The 21,459-nt window shown below is 54.8% G+C and overlaps 1 protein-coding gene and 1 long non-coding RNA gene across 2 annotated transcripts in view; both read left to right on the plus strand.

Annotated features, from left to right (window-relative positions):
• The window catches only part of LOC138841195 (troponin T, cardiac muscle), a 33,279-nt gene extending 16,386 nt beyond the window's left edge, over nt 1-16,893 (plus strand). Inside the window, exons 3-16 of the mRNA XM_070041849.1 lie at nt 6,916-6,932; nt 8,533-8,562; nt 10,346-10,432; nt 10,716-10,751; nt 11,297-11,330; nt 12,436-12,496; nt 12,740-12,856; nt 13,483-13,560; nt 13,979-14,089; nt 14,992-15,000; nt 15,348-15,457; nt 15,967-16,057; nt 16,305-16,345; nt 16,659-16,893. Coding sequence (XP_069897950.1) covers nt 6,916-6,932; nt 8,533-8,562; nt 10,346-10,432; nt 10,716-10,751; nt 11,297-11,330; nt 12,436-12,496; nt 12,740-12,856; nt 13,483-13,560; nt 13,979-14,089; nt 14,992-15,000; nt 15,348-15,457; nt 15,967-16,057; nt 16,305-16,345; nt 16,659-16,704 — 868 coding nt within the window. The 3' untranslated portion in view covers nt 16,705-16,893. The remainder of the gene's footprint in view (nt 1-6,915; nt 6,933-8,532; nt 8,563-10,345; nt 10,433-10,715; nt 10,752-11,296; nt 11,331-12,435; nt 12,497-12,739; nt 12,857-13,482; nt 13,561-13,978; nt 14,090-14,991; nt 15,001-15,347; nt 15,458-15,966; nt 16,058-16,304; nt 16,346-16,658) is intronic.
• On the plus strand, nt 364-5,814 carry LOC138841196 (uncharacterized). The gene is made up of 3 exons (XR_011376343.1): nt 364-378; nt 1,385-1,533; nt 5,762-5,814. It is a non-coding gene; the product is annotated as an uncharacterized lncRNA (long non-coding RNA).
• Nucleotides 16,894-21,459: the final 4,566 nt, after the last annotated feature.

Below are 21,459 nucleotides of genomic sequence, written 5' to 3' on the forward strand. Positions count from 1 at the left end.
AGAACATGGCTTTTTGAAGGAGAAATAGTGACCCTGAAACTAGGAAACGTCATTCCTAATGTCTGGGACGTTCCAGGCCAGGACACAAGGCAAAGCAGATCCTGATGGGCTAGAATGGGAGACACTGCTGAGGCTGCTCCGCTTTCTCTCCCTACAGCCTGGTCTCTTCCTCGTCAGCCCTTCTGCTCCCTCTATCCGACTTTGTCAACTCCCCCTGAGTCCTTGTAGCCCTCTTCCTGGTGGCTGGCCACTGGGGCCTGGCTTCAGCATTCACTGCTACTCATTTCCTGGCAGTGAGGAGGCTCCTGTGAGTCCGGGGATGGAGGCCACCGGCCTCGGAGGAGGCTGCTTGGAATCACAGAGGACAGTGTCAGCCAAGTGAGGGGCGAGAGCGTGTGAGCAGAGCAGCGGGACTGAGGGAGAACGAGCCGGGGAAGGTGGGATGCATGGGGAGGGGAGGGGAGCAGGGTAGAGAACGGGCAAAGATGGCTTCCTTGGTCCATGAAAGAAGAGTGGATCGCTTTTCTTGAATGAGCAAGATCTGGTGAGACCAGGACCCCCAGGGTTTCAGGGCCTGGGGATGAGAGGAGGCTATGCATCTTGTCCTTCTTCAAAGTCAGATGCCATCTGAGCCAGGGAGATGGAGGGAGATGGAAGGAGAAAGCTGGGGAGAGGCAGCTCAGCTGTCAGCGGCCTTGGTGTCATCCTTTCTCCATTTCATCATACGCCAAGCTCTGTGATGTTCCAGTCACTGTCGCCAGGGTCATGGCTATAATGCATCAGAGCTAAAAACAAAAGCCCTGGCCTTACCCCGATGGCTCTGTGATCCGGTGAGTTAGCAGGTCCCAATCGTTAGCCATGCATTTATAGCTTGGCTATCCATCTAAAGGGAATGGCTCTTCTCACTGGTATCTAACCTCTGGTGGTTTAAGTCCGGTCCTCGGGAGGAGAGCCTCGTACATGGCCTCGATGGTCAGTCGTGGAGAAAACTCACTCTGCCTAAGGCTGTTTGGCCCATTAGGAGCAACCACCTGTCTGGAAGAACACATGGCTCATATCAGCTACAATGAAGCTCTTTACCACATCCCTCCTAACTCATCTGTTTCTCCCCCCACCCCCTCCCCCAGCCCTGCTCTGGCTTGGATTGCTGCCATCTACTTTATCAGGATTCTCAAGAGGGACAGCTGGGTTATGTCATAAGCCTGTTCTCTGCGTATCTGCTCCGGTTTTAAATAGCTTATCTGAGCAGCTGGAGGACCACATGGGCTTATATGGCGTGGGGTACATGTCCCTTTAGCCCTGTGCCTGGCACCTGCCAAAATAGCAGCCAACACCCCCCATTGTGTCCCCTCCCTGCCCCCACCCCCCCCCCCCCGCCCCGCAGTCTGGGGCTGCACATTCCTCCCACCACAGGGCTTGGCTCTCAGGCTCCGGCCCACATGCCTGCTTAAAGCCATCCTCATCTCCTGCCCCTGTCAGTCCTCGCCGGAGCCCAGCCATTATCCAGGACTTGTGGGCCGACCCTGATCAGAGGTAAGACTCCAGCAAGGCTCTGAGGAAGGGTAGAGCATGCAGGGGGCACCTAGGGGGGTCCTAGCATCTTCCCTGGCATCTTCCAGTGTCCACTCGGAGTGGGCGCCAGGCTGGGTGAAGTCCACAGGCCCTCCCAGAGGGAGCCGTGTTCAGAGGAGGGGCTGTGGGAATAGAAGGCCAGGACTAGGGCTGGGAGTGGAGAGCACTGCATTGATAATCAGGGGCCACAGATGGGGGTTGGAGGCTCCAGTCTGCCACTAAAGATGATGTATTCCTGTAAAGTCTTGGGAGGCCACTTTTCTTCCTGGGCCTCAATTTCCTCATCTGTGGAGTCATTGCTGGGCCTCTCTGCCCGTCTTAAAGGCAGTGGAGCTCTGACCAATAGGGGGTCTCCTAAATTGCCTAGTCTCGCCACCCCCTCCTTACTTGGCTATTGGCCAAACATTACCTGAACCTTTGCAGTTAGAGTTTTTCTAAAGCCCAGACAGCAGGGTGAGTCCCAGTGTCCCAGGAACTCAGGGTTCTGGACCCCTCCCCTGTTCTCCCCCCCCCCCACCTCCGAGAAAGGCCAAAGGTCCACAGGCAGGTGGCTGGCCGGGCCTCTCCAAGCAGATGCCTCATTTCCACTGGGCTCCCTGACCAGGTGCCAGTCCCCTCCCTGGGGATGGAGCCACAGGAGGAGGTTTATGGGGCCAACCTTCCCTCCCTGGACGTCCTCTTGGGCCCAGCCATGCTGGTTGGCATTGAAGGGTTAACCGCGGGTCTAGCTGCCCTGCTCATTCCCCCTAGGTATGACCCAGGCATACCCCACCTGAGCACAGCCACAAGCTCCATGTGAACAGAGAAAGATTCCGTTTGATTCTCTAGCTTCTCTGAAGGGATGTTAGAGAGGGGGTTGCCTGCGGTGAGGAATTTCCAGCACATTCTGTTGGGAGTACAGCCAGGAAGCCACCTGACCTCTGGGATTCCTCCCCTGACCCTCACACAGGGCTCAAGCTCTTCTCTGGAGGGAAAGAGGAATGTGAGAGGATCAAGTTCCCTGCGCCTCTCCCTCCCCTTCCCCCCCCCCCCCCCCCCCCCCCGCCCCCTGCCCCGGGGGGGGGGGGGGCCCAGCCTGCCTTCCTCCCTGCCCTGGGCTAACAGCTGTAGGTTTAGGAAGATCTAGGGACAAACAACTCAGGGACAGGGCCTGCGTTTCTCAGCAGCTCAGAGACTATTTTATAGAGAGTCAACTGAAGTGCCAGAGAATTTTAGGTCACTTACCAAAGGCCACCTAGCCCAATGCTTTTGCACCCTGATTTTTTGACCCTCAACGCCAGTCTTCTTTCCACCTTCCATTGTTTTTTGTTTTCCTTTGTTCCCCAAGAAAATGGATGCTGGGCTGGGAAGGTGGCTCAGTGGTAGAGCGCTTGCCTTGCAAGCCTGAGGCCCTGGGTTCGATTCCTCAGCACCATATAAGCAAAAAGAAAAAAGCCGGAAGTGGCGCTGTGGCTCAAGTGGTAGAGCGCTAGCCTTGAGCTGAAGAGCTGAGGGACAGCGCCCAGGCCCAGAGTTCAGGCCCCACAACCGGACCCAAAAAAAAAAAAAAAAAGAAAATGGATGCTGATCTCCTGCTGTGAGTGACAGAGTTAGGCTGCCAAGCAGCCCGTGGAAGCATGGGCCTGGATGTGTGTGTGGGGGAGGTGTGGAACCTCCACATGCCATACCTCACTCTGCCCAGCTCTTGACCTCTCATTTGAAGCCTCCACATTCAGCCTCCCCATAACTCCTCTGTGAAGTCCTGCCTTTGGTGGGCGGCGTGGCCATGTCCCCTTGGCTGAGAGCCCTCCTCCAGCCCCTGTGCTCGGTGTGCTATTTTCGGTTGCTTTTTCCTCCTCTGAGCCCAGCTCCGTTTCTGTGGCTCCAAGCCCGGCTCTATGCCTGGGGACCTGAGCTGCTGGGAGCAATACCAGCCACACACAATTCCCGACGCTCTTCTCCCTCCTCCCTGAGGCCACAGGCTCCTCCTGGGGCTCAGGGAGTGCTCCCCAAACCCTTAGCTCACAGAGGTTAGCCGCTCCCAGGAGGGTGCCAGTAATGTTTGTCTGGGACAAGGTTCTCAAGCACTCTAGGCTTTTTGGCCACTCTCATCCCGAGACCCATTTGAAGTTTGTTTTTCTTTAAAATTATTTTTATTGTTTAGCAGAGGACTGCTCAAACCCTGTTGTGATGCCTGACGTGTTTGAGGTCTCCTCTCCACCTTCCCAAAGAGGGGGACGAAGGGTAGCATGCGTCTGTCATGCCCTAGAGCCGGGGACAGCCATGATGTCCCTAAGCCAATCCAAGCTGCAGAGGGTCCTGAGTCTAGAGGGACCGCTGGGACAGTGGCCGCTCTCCTGGAACTTCTCAGCCTCAACGGGGTCGCCTTGGGGTGGACATCGCTGAAGTACACCAGAGCAGTGGCTCTCGGGGATGGATAGATGGGTACCTGGACTTGGTCTCAATCACTGCTTTGAGGCTGTGAAGAAGGGAGCCAGAACGCTCTGGGTCCTGCTGTCCTCATTCTGGCATGCTCCAGTGCGAGGCAGGCGACCTGGCACAGGGGAAGGCTTCCAGGGCAGTCCCATTCACCATGCTGAGTCTGAGCCCTTCTCTCCCTGGGAACCCGATTGTCCAGAAGGTCACAGCGACACCCTACTGCAGCCAGCAGGGGGCGCTGTTTACACCGCAATCAATGTGATTGTTCTCTTCCACCTCTACCCCTCCTGCTGTGCAGGCTCAAGAGGGTTGAGTTATAATCGTTTTGTTTGTTTGTTTTTGTAAGTTGAGTTTCTGCTCTGGGATAACCCTACTCTCTACCTTCTTCCCTAAGGAGGAGCAATTTTATTTCAATGGGGAGGGAGGGAGGTGAAATGGCTTTTCTCAAGGTTGTACACAAAGGCTGCGAGAAACCAGCATTCAAAACCAGATTCATCTCACACTCAGACCTTGCTCTTTGCACCTCTTCTTGAAGCTTCTCCCATGATGGTACAGGCACAGCAACGCCTGGCTGTGTCTGACGCCTTCTACTGCCACGAAGACCAGTTTGGTCCCCGTAAAGTGTTCCCTGCGCTGTATCTCCACCGTGCAGAGAGAGCCGAGGTTCAGAAAGACTTTTCCAAACATGCCCAGAAACTTATAACAGGGACTTTCAATCCAAACCTGTTCCTACACCGTGAGAGGAATCTCTGAAAACCAAGTTCCCAGAGACACTATTTTTAATTGGATTTTCATTGAGAAAGCATAGATTAACATGTAGTACTAAGAAAAAAATACAGAAAAATTGCTTATACTCTTTGCCCAAGACCCCTTGCTGAAAACACATAACTATGTAGGACAATAGCACAGCCAGAACGAAGACATTGATATAATCAATCCATAGTATTATTCTGTTTTGTTTTTTATTTTTGGCCCATGTGTTCAATTCTAAGGGATTGCACCCAGGACCTCACTAGGTAGGCTGTACCTTTTGAGTTATACCCACAGCTCCTAAATTCTATATAGTTTTAACCTGGAAAGTTTCATACATTCATTCCTTCAGTCAGACACTAAGCAAGTTGCAAACCCACAAGGGTGCTTCTTGAAAGTACTTCCCTCCGACCCTTCACACATCCCCTAACTATCCCCTACACTCCTGTCAACTTCTGCATCCCTGCCATTTCAAGAATATTATAGGAATGGAATCAAGCAGCGTATGACCTTCCGAAGCTAGCTTTCTCCACTCAGAGACCCATCAGATTGTCCTGTGTATTATTCATATTTCATCCCTTTTCACTGCGGAGTAGCAGTCCATGGTGTGGAAAGGCTCAGGTCTCTCTGGGGAGACTAGTGACAGGGAATCACCTGTCAGTGAGGACAGAGGCGGGACTTGTCCGTGCTTTGCCTCCTTGAATACCCCTGTGGGCTGGAAAGGTAGAGAAACTTTGCCACGATTGCTTAGAGAGGTCCAAGTAGGAGCATGAATCTGCTACAGCCCTGCCTGCTCAAGGGCAGGTAATAGGAGGGACTGCCACGGACTGCCTTGCTGTGAGCAGGTGTCACCACTGCCCATTTGCAGAGGAGGAAACGGGCTGCTTTTTTTGCAGTAAATCAGGGTGAAGGTGAGAGTCTCCCCCAGGTTCCCTGGCCCCCCTCCTACGGGGCCAGTGTGCTCCCGAGGAAGGCAGACCTCCCTTTCCACCGCACTGACGCTTGCTTTTCTCTTCTGGAGGGAGCGCAGGACCATGTCTGACGCAGAGGAGGTGGTGGAGGAGTACGAGGAGTGAGTATCTGGAAGCACCCTGCTCCCAGCGCCGGCCTGTCTGCCTGACCCTCGCGCCTGCTCCGAGTGCAGTCCAGCTGCTATCCTGGCAGAAGTGACTGGGCCTATTTCCAGGACCCAGAGGGGTGGTTTCCCACCCTGCCCCTGACTTCCTCCCATGTCTGGACCTCCAGGCAGTAGATTCCAGTTAGATCTTCTGTGGGGGACCTTGGGAATACAGGAGCTGAGCTCTAGGGGTGATGGGAATGGAGAAGCTGGGGTTCCTGAACCAATCAGAGTGGCTCACTGCCTCTCCCAAAGCCACAAAGCTGAGCATAGTCCATCAGGTCCAGCTCAGAGCCAGCGTTATCATTCCATCCTGGTCATCTGGGCGGTGCCAATCCAAAGTCCTGTCCTAGAGAGAAGCCAGGGCTGGGGCACATTCAGGCAATCCAACCAAGAGATCTTCTGGTAGAGGTGTCCAAAGGGGACACACAAACACACACACACACACACACACAACACACACACACACACACACACACACACACACACACACACCACTCTTTGTCTCGTTGGGATGCTGAGACATCCCAATGGATGTTGTGGAGGGCGTTCCCAGCAGGTGTGAGGTGCAGGGGTGCAGCTGAGAGGGTGCAGGAGCTCAGAGGAGAGAGGGAGGGGCACATGGATGATCAGTTGCTACTGGGTGGGGAAGGCATGCCTTTTCTGCAGAGCACCTGGAGAAAGAAGATATTTGGGAAGAGCTTTCTAGAATGGAGCAGGCATGGGTAGCGGGGAGAGATGCACGTGGGGAGAAGGCTGAGGTCAGCCCGGGAGGAGACTGCTGGCTGGGAGGCCAAAGACTGTCAGCTCCACTATTGAAGAGGGAAATAAAAAACAGGCTCACTTGAAGAAAGGCACCGAGTGTGAGTGTGTGTGTATGTGGTGTGTGTGCATGTGTGAGCATGTGCACAGCACTAACAGCATCTTCTTTTGCACGCAGGGAGCAGGAAGGTAAGCGTGTGCGCGTGTGCTTATTGAGGACAAGGAAGGCAGAGCTGGAAACTGACCCAGCTCCTCTCCCTTCTCTCGCTGCTGCGGCCCTGCCTTCTTTTCTGAGCAGAAGATGCTGTGGAAGGTATGTGCTTTGGGCAGCGAAGGGACGGAGGGAGGACTTGCAGCGGGCTAGAATTCCCTGGAGCCCTGGGGAATCAGTTTGTCTTCCGCTGGCCCAATTCTCAGCCAAGCAGACTCCCTTACCATGAGAGTTAGCCCCACTTTGGCTGCTCAGATCTTGAGATAACAATGTTATGTCATCCTGTACCTGAAATCCTACCTACTCAGGAGGCTGAGATCTGAGGGTTGAGGTTTGAAGCCAGCCCAGGCAGGTAAGTCCATGAGACTCCTATCTCTGTTTAACCAGTGAAAAGCCAGAAGCAAAGTTATGGCTCAAGTGGTAGAGCACCAGAGTAAAAACGCCAGGGGAGAGTGCCCAGGACCTGACTTCAAGCTTCATTATTGGTACACATACACACACACACACACACACACACACACACACACACACACACACACACACACAATCATAACCAAATACCACAGCCTCCCCTAAGAACATTACATTTAATATATTTTTCAAATGCAATGACAAATACAAAAGTACTCAGTTGCCTGGAACCTTTTATAAAGGCATGAAGTGTTACTACTATTACCTGGTAAAGAGCCGTCTTGTCCCTGCTCTTGGATATGGTGATAAATGACAGTTTCATCTCACTGGAAGAACAGCCAGGTCTCACTTTCCAGAGATCTTGACCCAGGAAATGATTGAGAGACCTTGTTCCAGCCCTTATTCAGTCCATGTGGCCCCTAGGCTTCTAGGCTTCTACACCAAAGGCCAGCCCACAATGGCTTTGCTGATGCTCAAACACATGATATCAGCACGCGGTGTGCACACACGAGGTCTCCGTGAAGATCCAAGGGCAGAAGCTGGAGCTCAGCAGCTGCCTTCTCTTGCTCTCTGGGACTTCTAGGGAAAATGGGGGAGCCTCCTGCTTATTTAAGCCTCCTTTGGGGGTATCTAGACAAAACTGAGGTGGAAGAGAGACACACAGGTGAAATCAGAAGGCCCCACAAACATTAGTTCGGTTTTCAAAGACCACCACACCACACGTGTATTGGAATCATCCGAAACACCTTTCCATTCAAAACCCTAGCGGGCTCCAACTTCTGCCCTGCTCCCTGCGTTGACTCTTAATCTGGTGAAGATGTCTTTTGTTTTGGAGGATTTTCCACTTGATACAACAGATTTTAGGGGGGGCGGTGGCTTTGGGAAATAAACCTTGTCTGGTTTGGGACCAGCCTGGCTATTGCACACAGTATGATTTTGGCCCTGAGACAAAAATAATTCCCCACTGAGCCTCCTGCAGCCTCCGCCTATCTCAGGAGAAGTTGGATGGGAGAGGCTTGTAGCTCATTTCCTGCTCTTTTGGGGTCTCAGAGAGAAGCCCAGGCTCTGTGGGCCCCGGGCAGGGCACACAGCTTTTCGTCAGCGCTTGCAGGCTGCTCCCCCGGGCCAGGCTCCGCTGGGCTGTGGACACGCTACCCGCCACTCAGTTCTAACCTCGGGCCCTGCGCCTCAAAGCCCCCGCTCAGGCCTGCACGGCTGGCTGCCGGGACCGTTGGCTCCAAACTAACCTGTCTCGCTTCTCCCCTTTGCTGCTGCCACTCCCTGAACCAAGAAGAGGAAGACTGGCAAGAAGACGATGATGGTACACAGCATTTCCTGCCTTGCTTTCCCGCTCCCCGACCACCCTATACTCAGGGCTCTGGGCTTGGGGTGGGGAGTGTTGGGCAGGTGGGGGGGGGGCGGTCAGGATCATAGTTCTGGGTTGGACAATGGGAAGGACCTGGGCTGGGCTATCTTCCCACCTGCTCCGGGTGGTTACAGGAGGGCCACGGAATAAGTAGCTCCTGACTACATGCAAGGGCTTGGTGAAGGCCCCTCCTTGGGGAGCTGGCCACTCCCAGGCAGGTGGCTGGGGGTGGGGTGGGGACAAGGTCCTCTGAAGAGCAGCTGGGGGACTGGAAATAGCCAGAGCAGAGGGGACGAAACGTCAGCCTTCAGATGTGCCCTGCTGACGGGCCAGGTGGGGCTGGACCTCTTCCTCCTGCCCAGAGACAGTGCTAGCGAGACAGATCAGGCTTAATTTTAGAACGTGTCCCCACAGCAATGTCCCCAGAAGCAGTGGGTAGCCCAGGAAATCAGTTCCCACCTCTCTGGGGAACAGGTGTGGTACAGAGAAAACAAGCAGCCAGTGGGCAGAAGTGCTAAACATGGGGGCTTGAAGGTGGACCTCACAAGGGGTCATCCTGTCTGGTCCTCTACTCACGCCTGCTGGAAGATTCTTTCATGAGGTAAGCCTCTTGCTTACCACAAAGAAGAAGAGTTACCTTTTAGCTCTCAGAAAGCGGGGCAGGGCGGAAGAGGCAGCAGGAAATGGAGACGGTCTTTGCCCCCTCGCTGGCCTCTCCCTTCTGTCCTGAGTCATGCCTCCTCCTGTGCCAAGTGGTCGCCACTTGTCCATCTATCTGTCAGTGAGCATCACCAAACACTTCCGACAGGCCAGGCCCAGTCTGGGTGCCATCCTGTCCAAATCATCTCTGTATCAAGTGCCGGAAGGGGTGAGGCTGCATCCTGCCAAGCAAATAGATGAAAATAGAACATTCCTGGCCACCCCCTGGGTGATGCCAATGTATCTCCCCCACACAGGCACGCCATGGGTTTCTCTTAGCTATGGAGGAAGAGGCTCTGATTGGTCAAGTTCCTGGCTCAGGACATGGCTTCCCCCACCTCACCTTCACCAGGAGCACGGGCGGAGTCAGATCACCAGGGAGGTGGCTGGGAAGAAGGGCTAAGTCAGGAAGAAAGAGGCCTGATAGGCCCTCATCCAGATCCAGCCCCCAAGAGCGCGTCTTGCTGGGGCTGCCCTGGGCGGTCTCTGGCATTCCCCAGAGCATCCATCACACCTCATCCCTTCAACCCCAGTCTCTAGGAAGACAATAGATCTCCATATTAGAAAGACCCAGTTTGAATTTCTAGGCGCCCAGAGAGGCAGATTGGAGACAGACAGACTCTCCATGGGCTTGCTTGTCCTGTGTGTTCACTGGGGTGTCGGACCTTTTCTGTAAAGGCACACGCTGTGTGTTAGTTAGGCTTTGTGGTCCTAAACTGGCACCCGGGAAGCCACAGTCAGTGTGTAGGTGAGTGAGTATGGCAGTGTACTAATACAACTTTATTTGCAGAAATAGTCTGGGAGCTGGGTGCAGTCAGAAAGAGTCACGGGCCCTCTGTAGCTTGCTGACTTCTGATGTACACCAAGAGCTCAGCGGCTGCTGTCATTCATTCACATCAGCTGCCCCCCAATTCATGTGGACCGGGCTGCAGTGGGCCCTGTCCCCTCCTTCCCTGTCCACTCTCTGCCCTGGGTGCAGCACCCAGGTGCTGGCCCAAGTGGAGCCTGGTTGTTCACAGTGTCTGGTTGACTTCTCCAGAGCAGGAGGAGGCAGTGGACGAGGAGGTTGATGGTGGGGCCGAGGCTGAGGCTGAGGAGGAGGAGGCAGAGGAGCCCAAGGCAGAAGGTATGGCTCTGGAGTGAGTGTGCACAGGGCTCTGGGAGAGGCAGCGAGGAAGCGTCCGCCCTGGGTGCCCATGCCCCCTGTCTCACGGATGGATAGATGGATGGCCATTGAGTGAATGCTTCTGCTTCTTTTGCACCACGCAGTCTTAGGTCCAGGGGCTCCTGTGTGTAGATCACGCCCCCTCCCCACCCGACTTGGCCAGGGCCTACCTCCCGGGGGAAACTCTGGGGGAGAAATCTGAGCTCAGAACAAGATCTTTATTGCTTGTATTTGCTCTGTTTAGAGGATGGACCCGAGGAGGATGCCAAAGAGGCTGAAGGTGAGCCTGGTTGGGCAGAGTGTGGGACTCCCCCATGCAGCTTCGGGGAGACCCCATGGGGTGAGGACAGCATAGAATTTGGTGGCCCTTGCAGGTTTTGGGGTGCTGAACTATAAACCTCTGCTTCTTCTCATCCCAGGGTGGCTGCCTTGGCTCTGCCCGCTAGGGAAGGGGACCGGAATCTGGTCCCCGTTCTGTGTGGGCCAGGGGGGTTCTCAAGTCACTTTCGTGTGGGGGCTGCTGGCGCCCAGGTGAAAAGTTAGTGGGGCAACTGGGAGAGGTGCCAGGGCCAGGACCCCTGGAGAACTTTCCACAGGCCACCTCCCTACCGTGAAGTGTGGGAAGCAAGCTGCCTCGTGCAGAACGGCTTTGGCACGCCGTGCTGAGCATGTGTGAGACCCTCTGGGGACGGCTTCATGCTTGTGGATCCTTCTGGAATTTGGGATCCTCCTGCCCCCAAACCTGAAAGGTGCCCAGCCATTGGGGGTAGAGTCTTGGCCAGATCTGGCCTCTTGACCCTGTGGCTGTGATTCTCTCTCCTCCAGATGGTCCAGTGGAGGAGTCCAAACCCAAGCCCAGGTGAGTGGAATGCACCTGAGAGCAAGCCCTGGACGAGGAGGTCCGATGGAGGACAGTGAAGACAGGAGAGGAGCGTGTATTCCACTGCCCGCCATGTACCAGGGCACTAATGGGGTTATGTGCACCTATAGAAAAGGGATGACCTTAAACAGAGATTCTACCCCTTGGGGTGCTTAGAATACCATCCTCCAAAGCTGACCACTGGTGGCTCACATCTGTAATCCTAGCTACTCAGGAGACTGAGTTCTGAGGATCCCAGTTGGAAGCCAGCCAGGGCAGAAACATCTGCAACTCTTAGCTCTAACCATCAAAAAGCCAGATTGAAGGTGTGGCTCAATGGCAGCATACCATCCTTGAGAGAAAATGCCACATAAATGCAAGGCCCTGAGTTCAAGCCCCAGGACTGTTGTGTGCGTGCGCATACACACACACACACACACACACACACACACACACACACACACACACACACAGAACAGCTTCTTCGGTGGTTGAGGTAGAACCTGGGGGAAGATAGCCAAATTACTTTTGGGAAATCAAGTACTGAAACTATGTTGGCCTAGGTATGGTGGCTTCAGAAAGTTGTAAAGGGGCAGAGCAGGTAAGCTATGACCCGCATACTGGGAGGCAGTGGGAATTGGGGGGGGAGTTGGGGGACAGGAAATTCCCTCCTACCAGCAGATGGCGCCTCCTCCCACTTCTGTGGGCCCATGTGAGCCCAGCCTGCCCTTGCCAGCCCCGGGTTCTGTTCCTTTGTTCAGAGGAATCTTTCCCAGCCATGGGATTCTCCTGCCGCTCCTTGCTCATCCTCACCCAGACCTGGGGGGAGACGAGGACACAAGGACCAGGTCCCCATCCTAGCTTGCGCTCAGCCTTCCCGAGGCTCATCAACACTACCTGCTTCATAAGCGTATTTAGCATGAGGCCAAAATGAAATCCCACGAAAGAGCTTTGTGCTTCCCAACCTCTGAGTCATTGTGGTCAGCATCAGTCAGTGACTGGTGGCGAGGCAGAAGTCTGGGGTGGGGGGTAGAAGAAAACCCTGCCTCCCCCCAGATCCCCAGTGGGGTCACTGTTCCCCGACTCCTTATTCCTCTTCCCACAGGTTGTTCATGCCCAACTTGATACCACCCAAGATCCCCGATGGGGAGAGAGTGGACTTTGATGTGAGTCTGGCTGGGATCAGAGCAAGCTGGGGCTGGGGTGGTCACAGAGGATTTGGGGACTTTGTAGGCTGGGGGGTCACAGGCTAGATGGCGCTTAGCCTATGGGGACTATGTGTGAGTGTGGACACTGCCTGGGATCAGCTCCTTTTGCATTGGGTAGAGGGTCTCTTGCTCACTTCTTCCAGGGGATTGTGGAGGGGGGTTGGCAGCTTCTCAGGCCCAGGATCCCCCCCCCCCCCATAGGACATCCACCGGAAGCGCATGGAGAAGGACCTGAATGAGCTGCAGACGCTGATCGAGGCTCACTTTGAGAACAGGAAGAAGGAGGAAGAGGAGCTCATTTCTCTCAAGGACAGAATCGTGAGTATCCGGTCACCCACCGATGGTGCTCCCTGAAGTCCCTGTCCACTCCCCCCTTGCATTAGGTCCACTTCTTCTCCACCCTGGCTCAATAGCTCACCTGCAGGATGCGGCGTCTCCTGACGCTTGCCATCCCTGGGTCCTTGCCCGTGTTCCTGCCTGTCTGATGCTCTAGAGGGCAGGCGCTGAAGGCACTTGATGTCTTCTCAGGGCTCTGGCTGAGGAATGACTAACTGTCCCTGCCTCCTGCCGTGGAACACAGCTGCACGGTCATGCAGAATCCAGGGCTATTCCCCTGGGGGTGCAGAGCTCACGGTTCCCTTTGTTTCCTCTACACCCAACTCCCCTTTCTCCTGGTGTGAGCCCTGGCTGACAGCCTGTGAGTCTGCCAGCTGCCTTCGCCCTCCCCAGGGGCAGCAGAGAACGAGCTACAGTTTGCCACGTGACTCTGCTGTGGCACTGGCCCCTGCCTACATCTGTGGAGCTGGCTGAGAATGGAAGCCCAGGAAGAAGGGCACCTGGGTCCCCTGGCTCTCAGATGACCCCTCCCCCCCCCCGCTCACTTCCTGGCCACACTGGGGTCCACCCCTTCCTGGGCATACCCAGACCTCTGCCTCTCTTCCTAGGAGAAGCGGCGGGCTGAGCGTGCAGAGCAGCAGCGCATCCGCAATGAGCGTGAGAAAGAGCGACAGAACCGTCTGGCTGTGAGTGACACCTGCCCGGCCCGCAGGCGCCGCCCCCCCTCCCAGCATGCTCCCTGCTCCCCAGCCCAGGGCCCCTCTGTCTGCACATCAAGTCAGCTAAAAGACAGCATGCACGTGCACCATGCAAGCGTGCACCACGGCCTGGCTCTGACAAGAACCAGTAAACAGGACAGGACAGACATAAGAGGACCTCACATTCATTCATTCCTTTCTCGTTCATCCAGGACCCAATTCATTCATTCCTTTTTCATTCATTCCACTCCTGCCTGCCTGTCCTCTGTTAGGGTACCCTCAGAAAACCCCTGGCCACTGAGGAGAAAGTTGATCTTACCTGTCATGACCTGCAGCCCAGAATCAGGATTTTCTACTTTTTCTCCCCTGCTCTCCACCACCCTCCTCCCACTCCCCTGGAAATCAGGAAGAGAGGGCCAGGCGAGAGGAGGAGGAGAACAGGAGGAAGGCCGAGGATGAGGCCCGGAAGAAGAAGGCTTTGTCTAACATGATGCACTTTGGAGGATACATCCAGAAGGTAGGCGGAGCAGCAGCCCTGGGAACCTGAGAGACTGTGGGTCACAGGAAGGAATTCCCCGCAGTTGTGGGTGGGAACCAAGGCCTCCTCTTCTGCCCAGCCCATGAGCTGGCTCTCAGCCCGCTGTGGCGAGGGCCCTGCCCCGTGTGCCTCCTCGCCCTACCTCAGAGCACTCTCAGAGCCCCCCAAATGTCTGGGCACAGCTGGGAGAGCCCTGTGCCTGGTGTCAGAGCACTGCCACATCCAGATGTGGGGCCGGATGCAGCCTCTGAGCCTCAGTTTCCTCCCATGAACATAATGTTGCCTGCCTGGGACCTCTGTGAAGGTCAGTGTGTTACACAGATGCAAGGTTTGCTCCTGGCCATACACTATCTGTTCTAGAGCCCCCTTCTCAAACAGGAGGGGATATGTGGTTGATTTCTTTTTTTGATATTGAGGATTGAACTCAAGGCCTCCTACTTAGTAGGTGGGCATGCTACAACCCGAGCTACCTGGCCCTTTCATTTTGATTTTGTTTTTGAGGCAGAGTATTGCTAAGTTCGGCCCAGTTTGGCCTCAGAATTAAGATCCTCCTGGGTTGCTGAGATTATTAGCATGCACTGTCATGCTTGAGACTTAAAATTGGTTGTCTTTATGCATGGAGGAATCAATATTTCCCAAGTTCCTAGCTCTACTACCAGGCTTTGGTCCCCTCAGTGACTATACCACTGAAAAACCTTCAAGCTTGTCCTCACCCTGACCCCAGACTCAGGGCCCTACACCAGGCAGCCTATGTAGAACAGCTGAATCACTTTCTCCTTCCTGTCTCTCTGTCTTTGTCCCCGGCCCTGCCTTCTCTCTGTGTTTCTGTCGCGGTCTCGGTCTTTCTCTCTGAGTCTTTCTCTCATGGTTTCCTGGTTTAGCAAGCCCAGGTGGGTACTGAGACCTTAAACCCTTTCTACCCCTTAATTCTGGGAAGGGACAGTCCCTTGCTTGGGGAGGAGAGCAGGGGTTGGCCTGGGGTGGGAGGGGATGGGAGGGAGCTGGATCGTGGCAGACTGATTTGAGTAGGTATAGGCGGAGGGGCCTAATGACCCTCCTTGCTCCTGCCTCAGTTTCTCTGGAGGATCCAGTCAGGTGATGGTGTGGGGGTGTTACAGGAACAAGAGAATAAGAACTTGGTCCTCTGCAAGCCTCACCCCACTTCCCTGGGGGTGAGGAGGGTAAGGATAGGGGGGACAGCTTCTAATCAAGTCTTCCTGCTCGCCACCCTGCTCAGACAGAACGGAAGAGTGGGAAGAGGCAGACCGAGCGGGAAAAGAAGAAGAAGATTCTGGCTGAGAGGAGGAAGGTGTTGGCTATCGACCACCTGAATGAAGATCAGCTGAGGTGGGGCTCTTTTGGGGCTGCTCACTCATCTCAGGCAATGCAGGGAGGAGAGAACTATTTGCCATGAGCCACCAGAGGGCGCTGGCCACCACACATTTCCCAAGACAGGTTCCTGGGACTGGAGCTGGTGGTGTGGTGAGCGGCCCCTTGACTGGGCTTATGGGTAGGCCAAGAGAATTAAGCAGGCCTCTCATTTGTCTAAGCTTCAGTTCTCCCACATGCCCGCAGGAGGTGGGCAAGGAGATTGAATTAGAGACTCTGCCAGGCTATGGGATCTCTTCCTCCTCCTCCTCCTTCCTGTCAGGGACTCTGCCCTGACAGCCCCTGGGTACCATTTGGGACTCAGGCTGGCCAAGCCCATAGTGTGGCTATGGACACTGTCCACAGGCCTGAATGCGGGAGAGAGGGCTTGGGACCACTGGGGGATGAGTGAGGCCCAGAGTGAAGGCTGACAAAGGAAGGCCCCGTCCTTACTGCTGATCACCTCGTTCCCATTGTGGCCCATGCAGGGAGAAGGCCAAGGAACTGTGGCAGAGCATCTATAACCTGGAGGCAGAGAAGTTTGACCTGCAGGAGAAGTTCAAGCAGCAGAAATACGAGGTAAGTGCTGTGTTGTGCTCCCATGCTTCTTCATGTCATTGTGTCCCTACACAATGGGTCCCAGGCCCCTTTCCCTGTCATCCAGCCATTCAGTTCATACGCCAGGTGCATGCCTACTTCCAACAGGGTCCTCTCCACCATCTTCCCAGATGCTGTGCGCAGTCCCGTTCTCCCCCACTCCAGGCCTCCTAGGGTCTGAGTTGAATACACTCCGACATTACTCCTCATCTTCCCTTCTTTCTTGCAGATCAATGTTCTCCGAAACAGGATCAATGACAACCAGAAAGTGTGAGTGTCTGAGCTCTTTCTTTCTTCTTCATTCTGCTCCCCTCAGAGGACTCCATCCTCACCCCAACCCCACCCCTTCAGTTTACAAGCTTCTCCTGCACCTCCCTCTTCTCACCCTTCCCTGTGGCTGGCCAGTAGGGGATGGAATGGAGGACCCGAAAGATCTCATGGCTGTTGAACTGTTCTGCTTCTGGGAGGCAGCTCAAGGTTGCTCTTCTCCATCCTCCCCATCCCTCATCCTGTCCCCCCATCCCTACCGACCTTCCACCCTGCCCTGGGTCCCCCATCTGACTGAGTTCTCTTTTTCCTGCAGCTCCAAGACCCGTGGGAAGGCCAAAGTCACTGGACGCTGGAAATAGATGCTGCTGAGCGCTCTCCCCACACCTCCAGGAAAGCTCTGCTCCTTGCCCGCATTCCTGCCCTGCACCCTGGGATTCACCTAGACAGATTCTTGCGCAGAAATGGAGAACTAGCTCAGCTAGAAGCCAGTCCACCTGTCTGTCCCTCACTCGCACTATGCCAGGAATAAAAGTCAAATGCCTACTGTATGCATGGAATGGCAGGTCTGTCATTGCCCCTGAGGCTCTGGTATCACAGGGAGTCTGGTGTCATCGTGACCTTGGCAAGGTCTGCCATGATTGGAGGAGCTTCCACCATCCATCCATCTGTTCCCCTCCTTCCCCCCTCCAGCTGGGGAGAGGCTAATGCCCAGGTGATTGTGCCTATGTTCTCAGAGCCTAGGAGGGGTGCATGGCCAGTGGACTGGGCTTGTGATTTTAGCCACTGAGTCACCAGGAACAGCACAACGGAGAGAAGCACAGCGGTGTGCATGCGGAGGGAGTATTCCCAGCCTGAGTCACAATGGAGGCCTCTCCGGGTAGTTCCTGTTTCCTCACACTGCCCAGGCACAGAGAGCTGGCTGTCTGAGGGGCGGGGAGCTGGGGGAGGTTTCATTGGGCAGCTGTTCAAGCCAGAATGTTGGAGAGACCTGGGCTGGTCTGGGTGCCCCTGTTTTTCCCTTCTCAGGGTCTGCCTGTTCTGGAGAGCTGAAAGTCCCAACCTGGGGACCCCTGGGTCTCTGAGCTGACAAGGACGTCATGGTGGTATAGATCCCTGTGAGCAGAAGACATGGGGTAGGAGATTAACCATTTGGCAGCTTGCTAGGATAGCTCTCTGAAGGAGGCTTGCTCTCTGGCCCTGCCAGGCCATGCTAAGGCTGTGTCCTCTTGCTCAGATGCCTTTGCCCCACTCTCCATTTGCCACCCATCCACAAGGTCCAACAATTGAGGAGGCCTCTGAGAAGCCTCGCCATCATCTCTTGGGCAGAATGAAGCCATCTCTTCTTGAGCTGAGCCCCCTGGGCCCCATGTATCTGCCAGCTGAGTTATACCATCAAACGCCATACTGTTAGATTTGCCCCATGTCCAGTGCCAATTCTGTGATACATGCTAGCAATATAGGCAGAAAAAAATTAAAAGGATGGGATCCTGGGGAAACTGGGAGGGGCTTAGCCTGTGATTCTGATCTCATTTCTACTCTATCTATCCATCCACTGCTCAGCAATTATCTCCTGAGAGTTGACTATACCAACCACTGCTGGGAGCAGTCATTGTGGCTTAGGTAGGCATGATGCCAGTGGAGCCATAAAACTCAGAGGAAGAGAGACAGCACGCAGGAGGTTAGAGCTCAGTGGGACAGCAAGGGGGACCTCAGAGGCAAGGGGAGCTCACATAGGGGCCCCACCTGGCCTTGGCAAGCCAGGGTCTTTGTGTTTACCCCAGTTCCAGAAGGGAGGAAGAGGAGAAAGCCACAGAGAAGAAGCAGGGGCAGACAGCACACAGCCAGTCCTAGAAGCAGAAGTTAATCCGGCACATTGGGAGAGCTGTGGTTGTCAGCAGAGTCTAAGCATCTCCTTGTAGGGGACAAGAAAGCCTCAGTGTAAGCGTCCTGAGAATGGATGAGGACTAGGGAGAAAGCCCACTGTGGTTCTGGGGACCCACCAGCAGCCTTTGGGTAGGAGCCCAGTCCATCCTGTGTCTGCAGGTGGGACCCAGCCTCCTCCCCGTCCCTTCCCAGCCACCTTGGGGCTGGAGATGGCAGCCCAAGACAGGTACCAGTCAGAACTGGAGCACTAGAATCTTCCTGCCACCATCAAGTCTCCATGGGTTACTGTCTCCCATACCCCAGGGTCTCCTGGGGGGAACAAAGTGGTAATGGCATGGACTTGGTCCTGTTTACAGTTCCTCTCTTCTCAGTTGGTTCTTGGGGGGGGGGGAAGAGCGAGCAAGAGCAAGAGGGAGAATGTTCAGACAACTTTCATTGCAAGATAGTGTGTGTGTGTGTATGTGTGTGTGTGTGTGTGTGTGTGTGTGTGTGTGTGTGTGTGTGCGTGCCAGTCCTGAGGCTTGAACTAAAGGCCTAAGTGCTGTCTCTCAGCTTTTGTGCTTAAGGCTGGTGCTCTACTACTTGAGCTACAGCTTTTTAGTCCATAGTTGAAGACAGGAGACTCATGGACTGGCTTTGAACCACAATCCTCAGATCTCAGCCTCCTGAGTAGCTAGGATTATAGGCATGAGCCATCGGTGCCTGGCCAATTGCCTAATTTTGTTGTAATTGTTCTATTTTATTTTTAATTGTTTTCCTAATCTTTTATTGTGCCTATCTGTAAATCACACTTCTGTGTGTACAGTGTATATAGGTATCCGCTGGGAATCTTTTCTCCAGAAAAAGACGGTGTTCTGTATTTTGAAATATGCATTATTGAGTTATAAGAACTTCCCACCTTTTCTAACTGCAACTTTGTATCCAACTGGCCAAGTCTTCCCTTTCATCTCGCCCCCTCCAGTCCCTGGCAGCCACGGTTCTACTCTCCGCTTCTCTGCGTTTCCAGCTTTGGGATTCCGCATCCATGTGAAATCACTTGTCTCTCAGTGCCAAACTTACTTCACTTAACAGAAAGAACTCCAGGTTCACCCTCTGAGAAAGGGTCTGGATGCTGAGACTCTGTCTGTGGAGAAGGCCCTGCCCGGTTACAGCTCAGCCCGTACGCTGTTTCGCTGGGAGACCTTCTGGTCCACATGTTGCTGAGAATGGTTGTACATTAGTAGACTCTGTGGAGGTGGCCCTGTCCTGTCCCACTCACCACGGACAGAGTGAGAGAGTGCAGGGCACACAGAAGGCATCAACCCAGGGCAAGGAGTCCTCCTGGGCTCCTGGGCCGGGAGGTGGTGCACGCTCTCCTGCTGTTCCTAGGGAACAGAGGGTGGTGACAGTTGTATGCATGGGAACTCACTCAGATGCTTTGTCCTCGGTTCATCCCCTCTGTTCACCCCTCTGTGGTTATCATGGAGCTGAAGCCAACATGAAAGGTTCAGGGATGGCCAAGAGCCAGCGAGATCACCCAAAGAGATGGATGGGGCAGCAGTGGATGCCCTCTGCCAACCCAGACACCCTCAGCTCTGCCGTGCCCACCATCCCCTGCCTACTCCTCAGATCCACCATTTTTATTCCTCCCAGTTCCCATCTTGCCCTACATTGGGTCCATGACCCCTATCCCCAGGCGTCTCTCTGTGTCCTGTTGCACACCCATTTGCTCCACTCAGCCTCAAGTCAAACAGCTGGAGACAGTGCCTCTGTCCAATCATCAGCGTTCACCCTCCAGACACGCTGGTGTGCTGGGACAGCTCACCCCTGCTTGTGCCCTTAGAGGAAGGAAAGAAAGCCTAGAGGGTATGAGGTTCTGCAGGACCTCATTTGCTGTTGCACCTGGAGCTTCAATGCTCAGGATCTGGAACCTCACTTTCTCCCATTAGATTCCAGCTTTGTCCTATCCCAGCTCTGGGGTTTCGGCCAAGTTCCTCGCTGTTCTATTTCTGAGTTCTCCTGTCTACAAGGTGAGGATGGTTACAGGATGAGTAGCAGTTAGGGTGGTGCCTACTGCAGGCGATGTGCATAGTCAGTGTTAGCCACAGAGCTTGCTTTCGGCTTATCACGTGTGACCAGCCTCTCCCAAGGACCTATGGTCCTGGAAGCCAGCTCCCCATTGCTCAGTCTGGGCTGCCTCAACCCCTCTGGAGGAGGAAGGCTGCTGAGCCCCCTAGGGCCTCTCTTGCCCTCTGAGTTCCAGGGCAGAGCTTCGTCCCTGGCAAGACCACTGGGGTGATACATACGGTACCCCTCTGGGCATGTGGCCATGCCTTGCCATCACCTAGTTGAGGTGGCAGAGCGTGCTTTCTCTCTCAGGCCAGTCTCCACCCCTGACTCAAAGCCAGGTTTCTGGGAAAGGTGGGGCAGGCCCTCAGTTTTCAAGGAACCACCCTGGTGGGGGGGGGGGGCTGGGCTCATGGAAGCCCCAGGGCCAGTCTGTGTGAAGGTTCCAGCTGGGGGTGGGGGCAGATGGGGATGCCGGAGAAACCAGGCTGGACTCCAGTTTCCCACCATGTCACTGTGGGCAGGCCTTACCTCCCTGGGTGTGACTCTCCTTACAACGTCCAGCTGTCCTGTCATGGAGCCCAGAGAAGACCTTCTCCTCTGAACACCTACTTCAAGGGGCTCCTATTCTGGCTTTGTGCCCAGCACTACGCTGGCTCCTCTCCTCTGGTCATTCACCAATCCCAGACCACATTCTTGTGCTACAAGTGAGCAAATCGAACCTTCAGACAGTGAAAGCGCCATGACAAACATCTGGTTGGTTAGTGGCAATGTTGGGATCTGAACCCTGGGACTATGTGACTCCAGAGTCAGGACTCTTCTCAACAAGGAGACTTTGTAGATTGAGAAGGAATACCCCAAGCTCTGTAGAGCTACAAAACTTGAGCCAGGCTCAGAGCCTCCTAGAAACTGGCTAGGGGTGGGCTGGGTAGGCAAGAGTCCAGGGACTCAGCACCTGCTGCTTCTTTCCTGCCCTGTAGACCTAGGGCCTGATGGGAGGCTAGATGCTGTCTGGCATCTGGAGGCCAGCCTGGAGGTGGTGCTGAGAAAACTCTTGCTGGAGTTCAAGGGCACAGGTGGGCAGCCTCCTCCTTCTAAGGGATGGGCACCAACAGCCCCTTTCTGTATCGTGAGGTAGAGGGGACCCGTGGGTCATGGAAACCCCGATCTCTCTTCCCACCTCA

Source organism: Dipodomys merriami, unplaced genomic scaffold (assembly GCF_024711535.1).
Source record: "Dipodomys merriami isolate MVZ:Mamm:240054 unplaced genomic scaffold, mDipMer1.0.p SCAF_31, whole genome shotgun sequence".
Lineage (NCBI taxonomy): Eukaryota > Metazoa > Chordata > Mammalia > Rodentia > Heteromyidae > Dipodomys > Dipodomys merriami.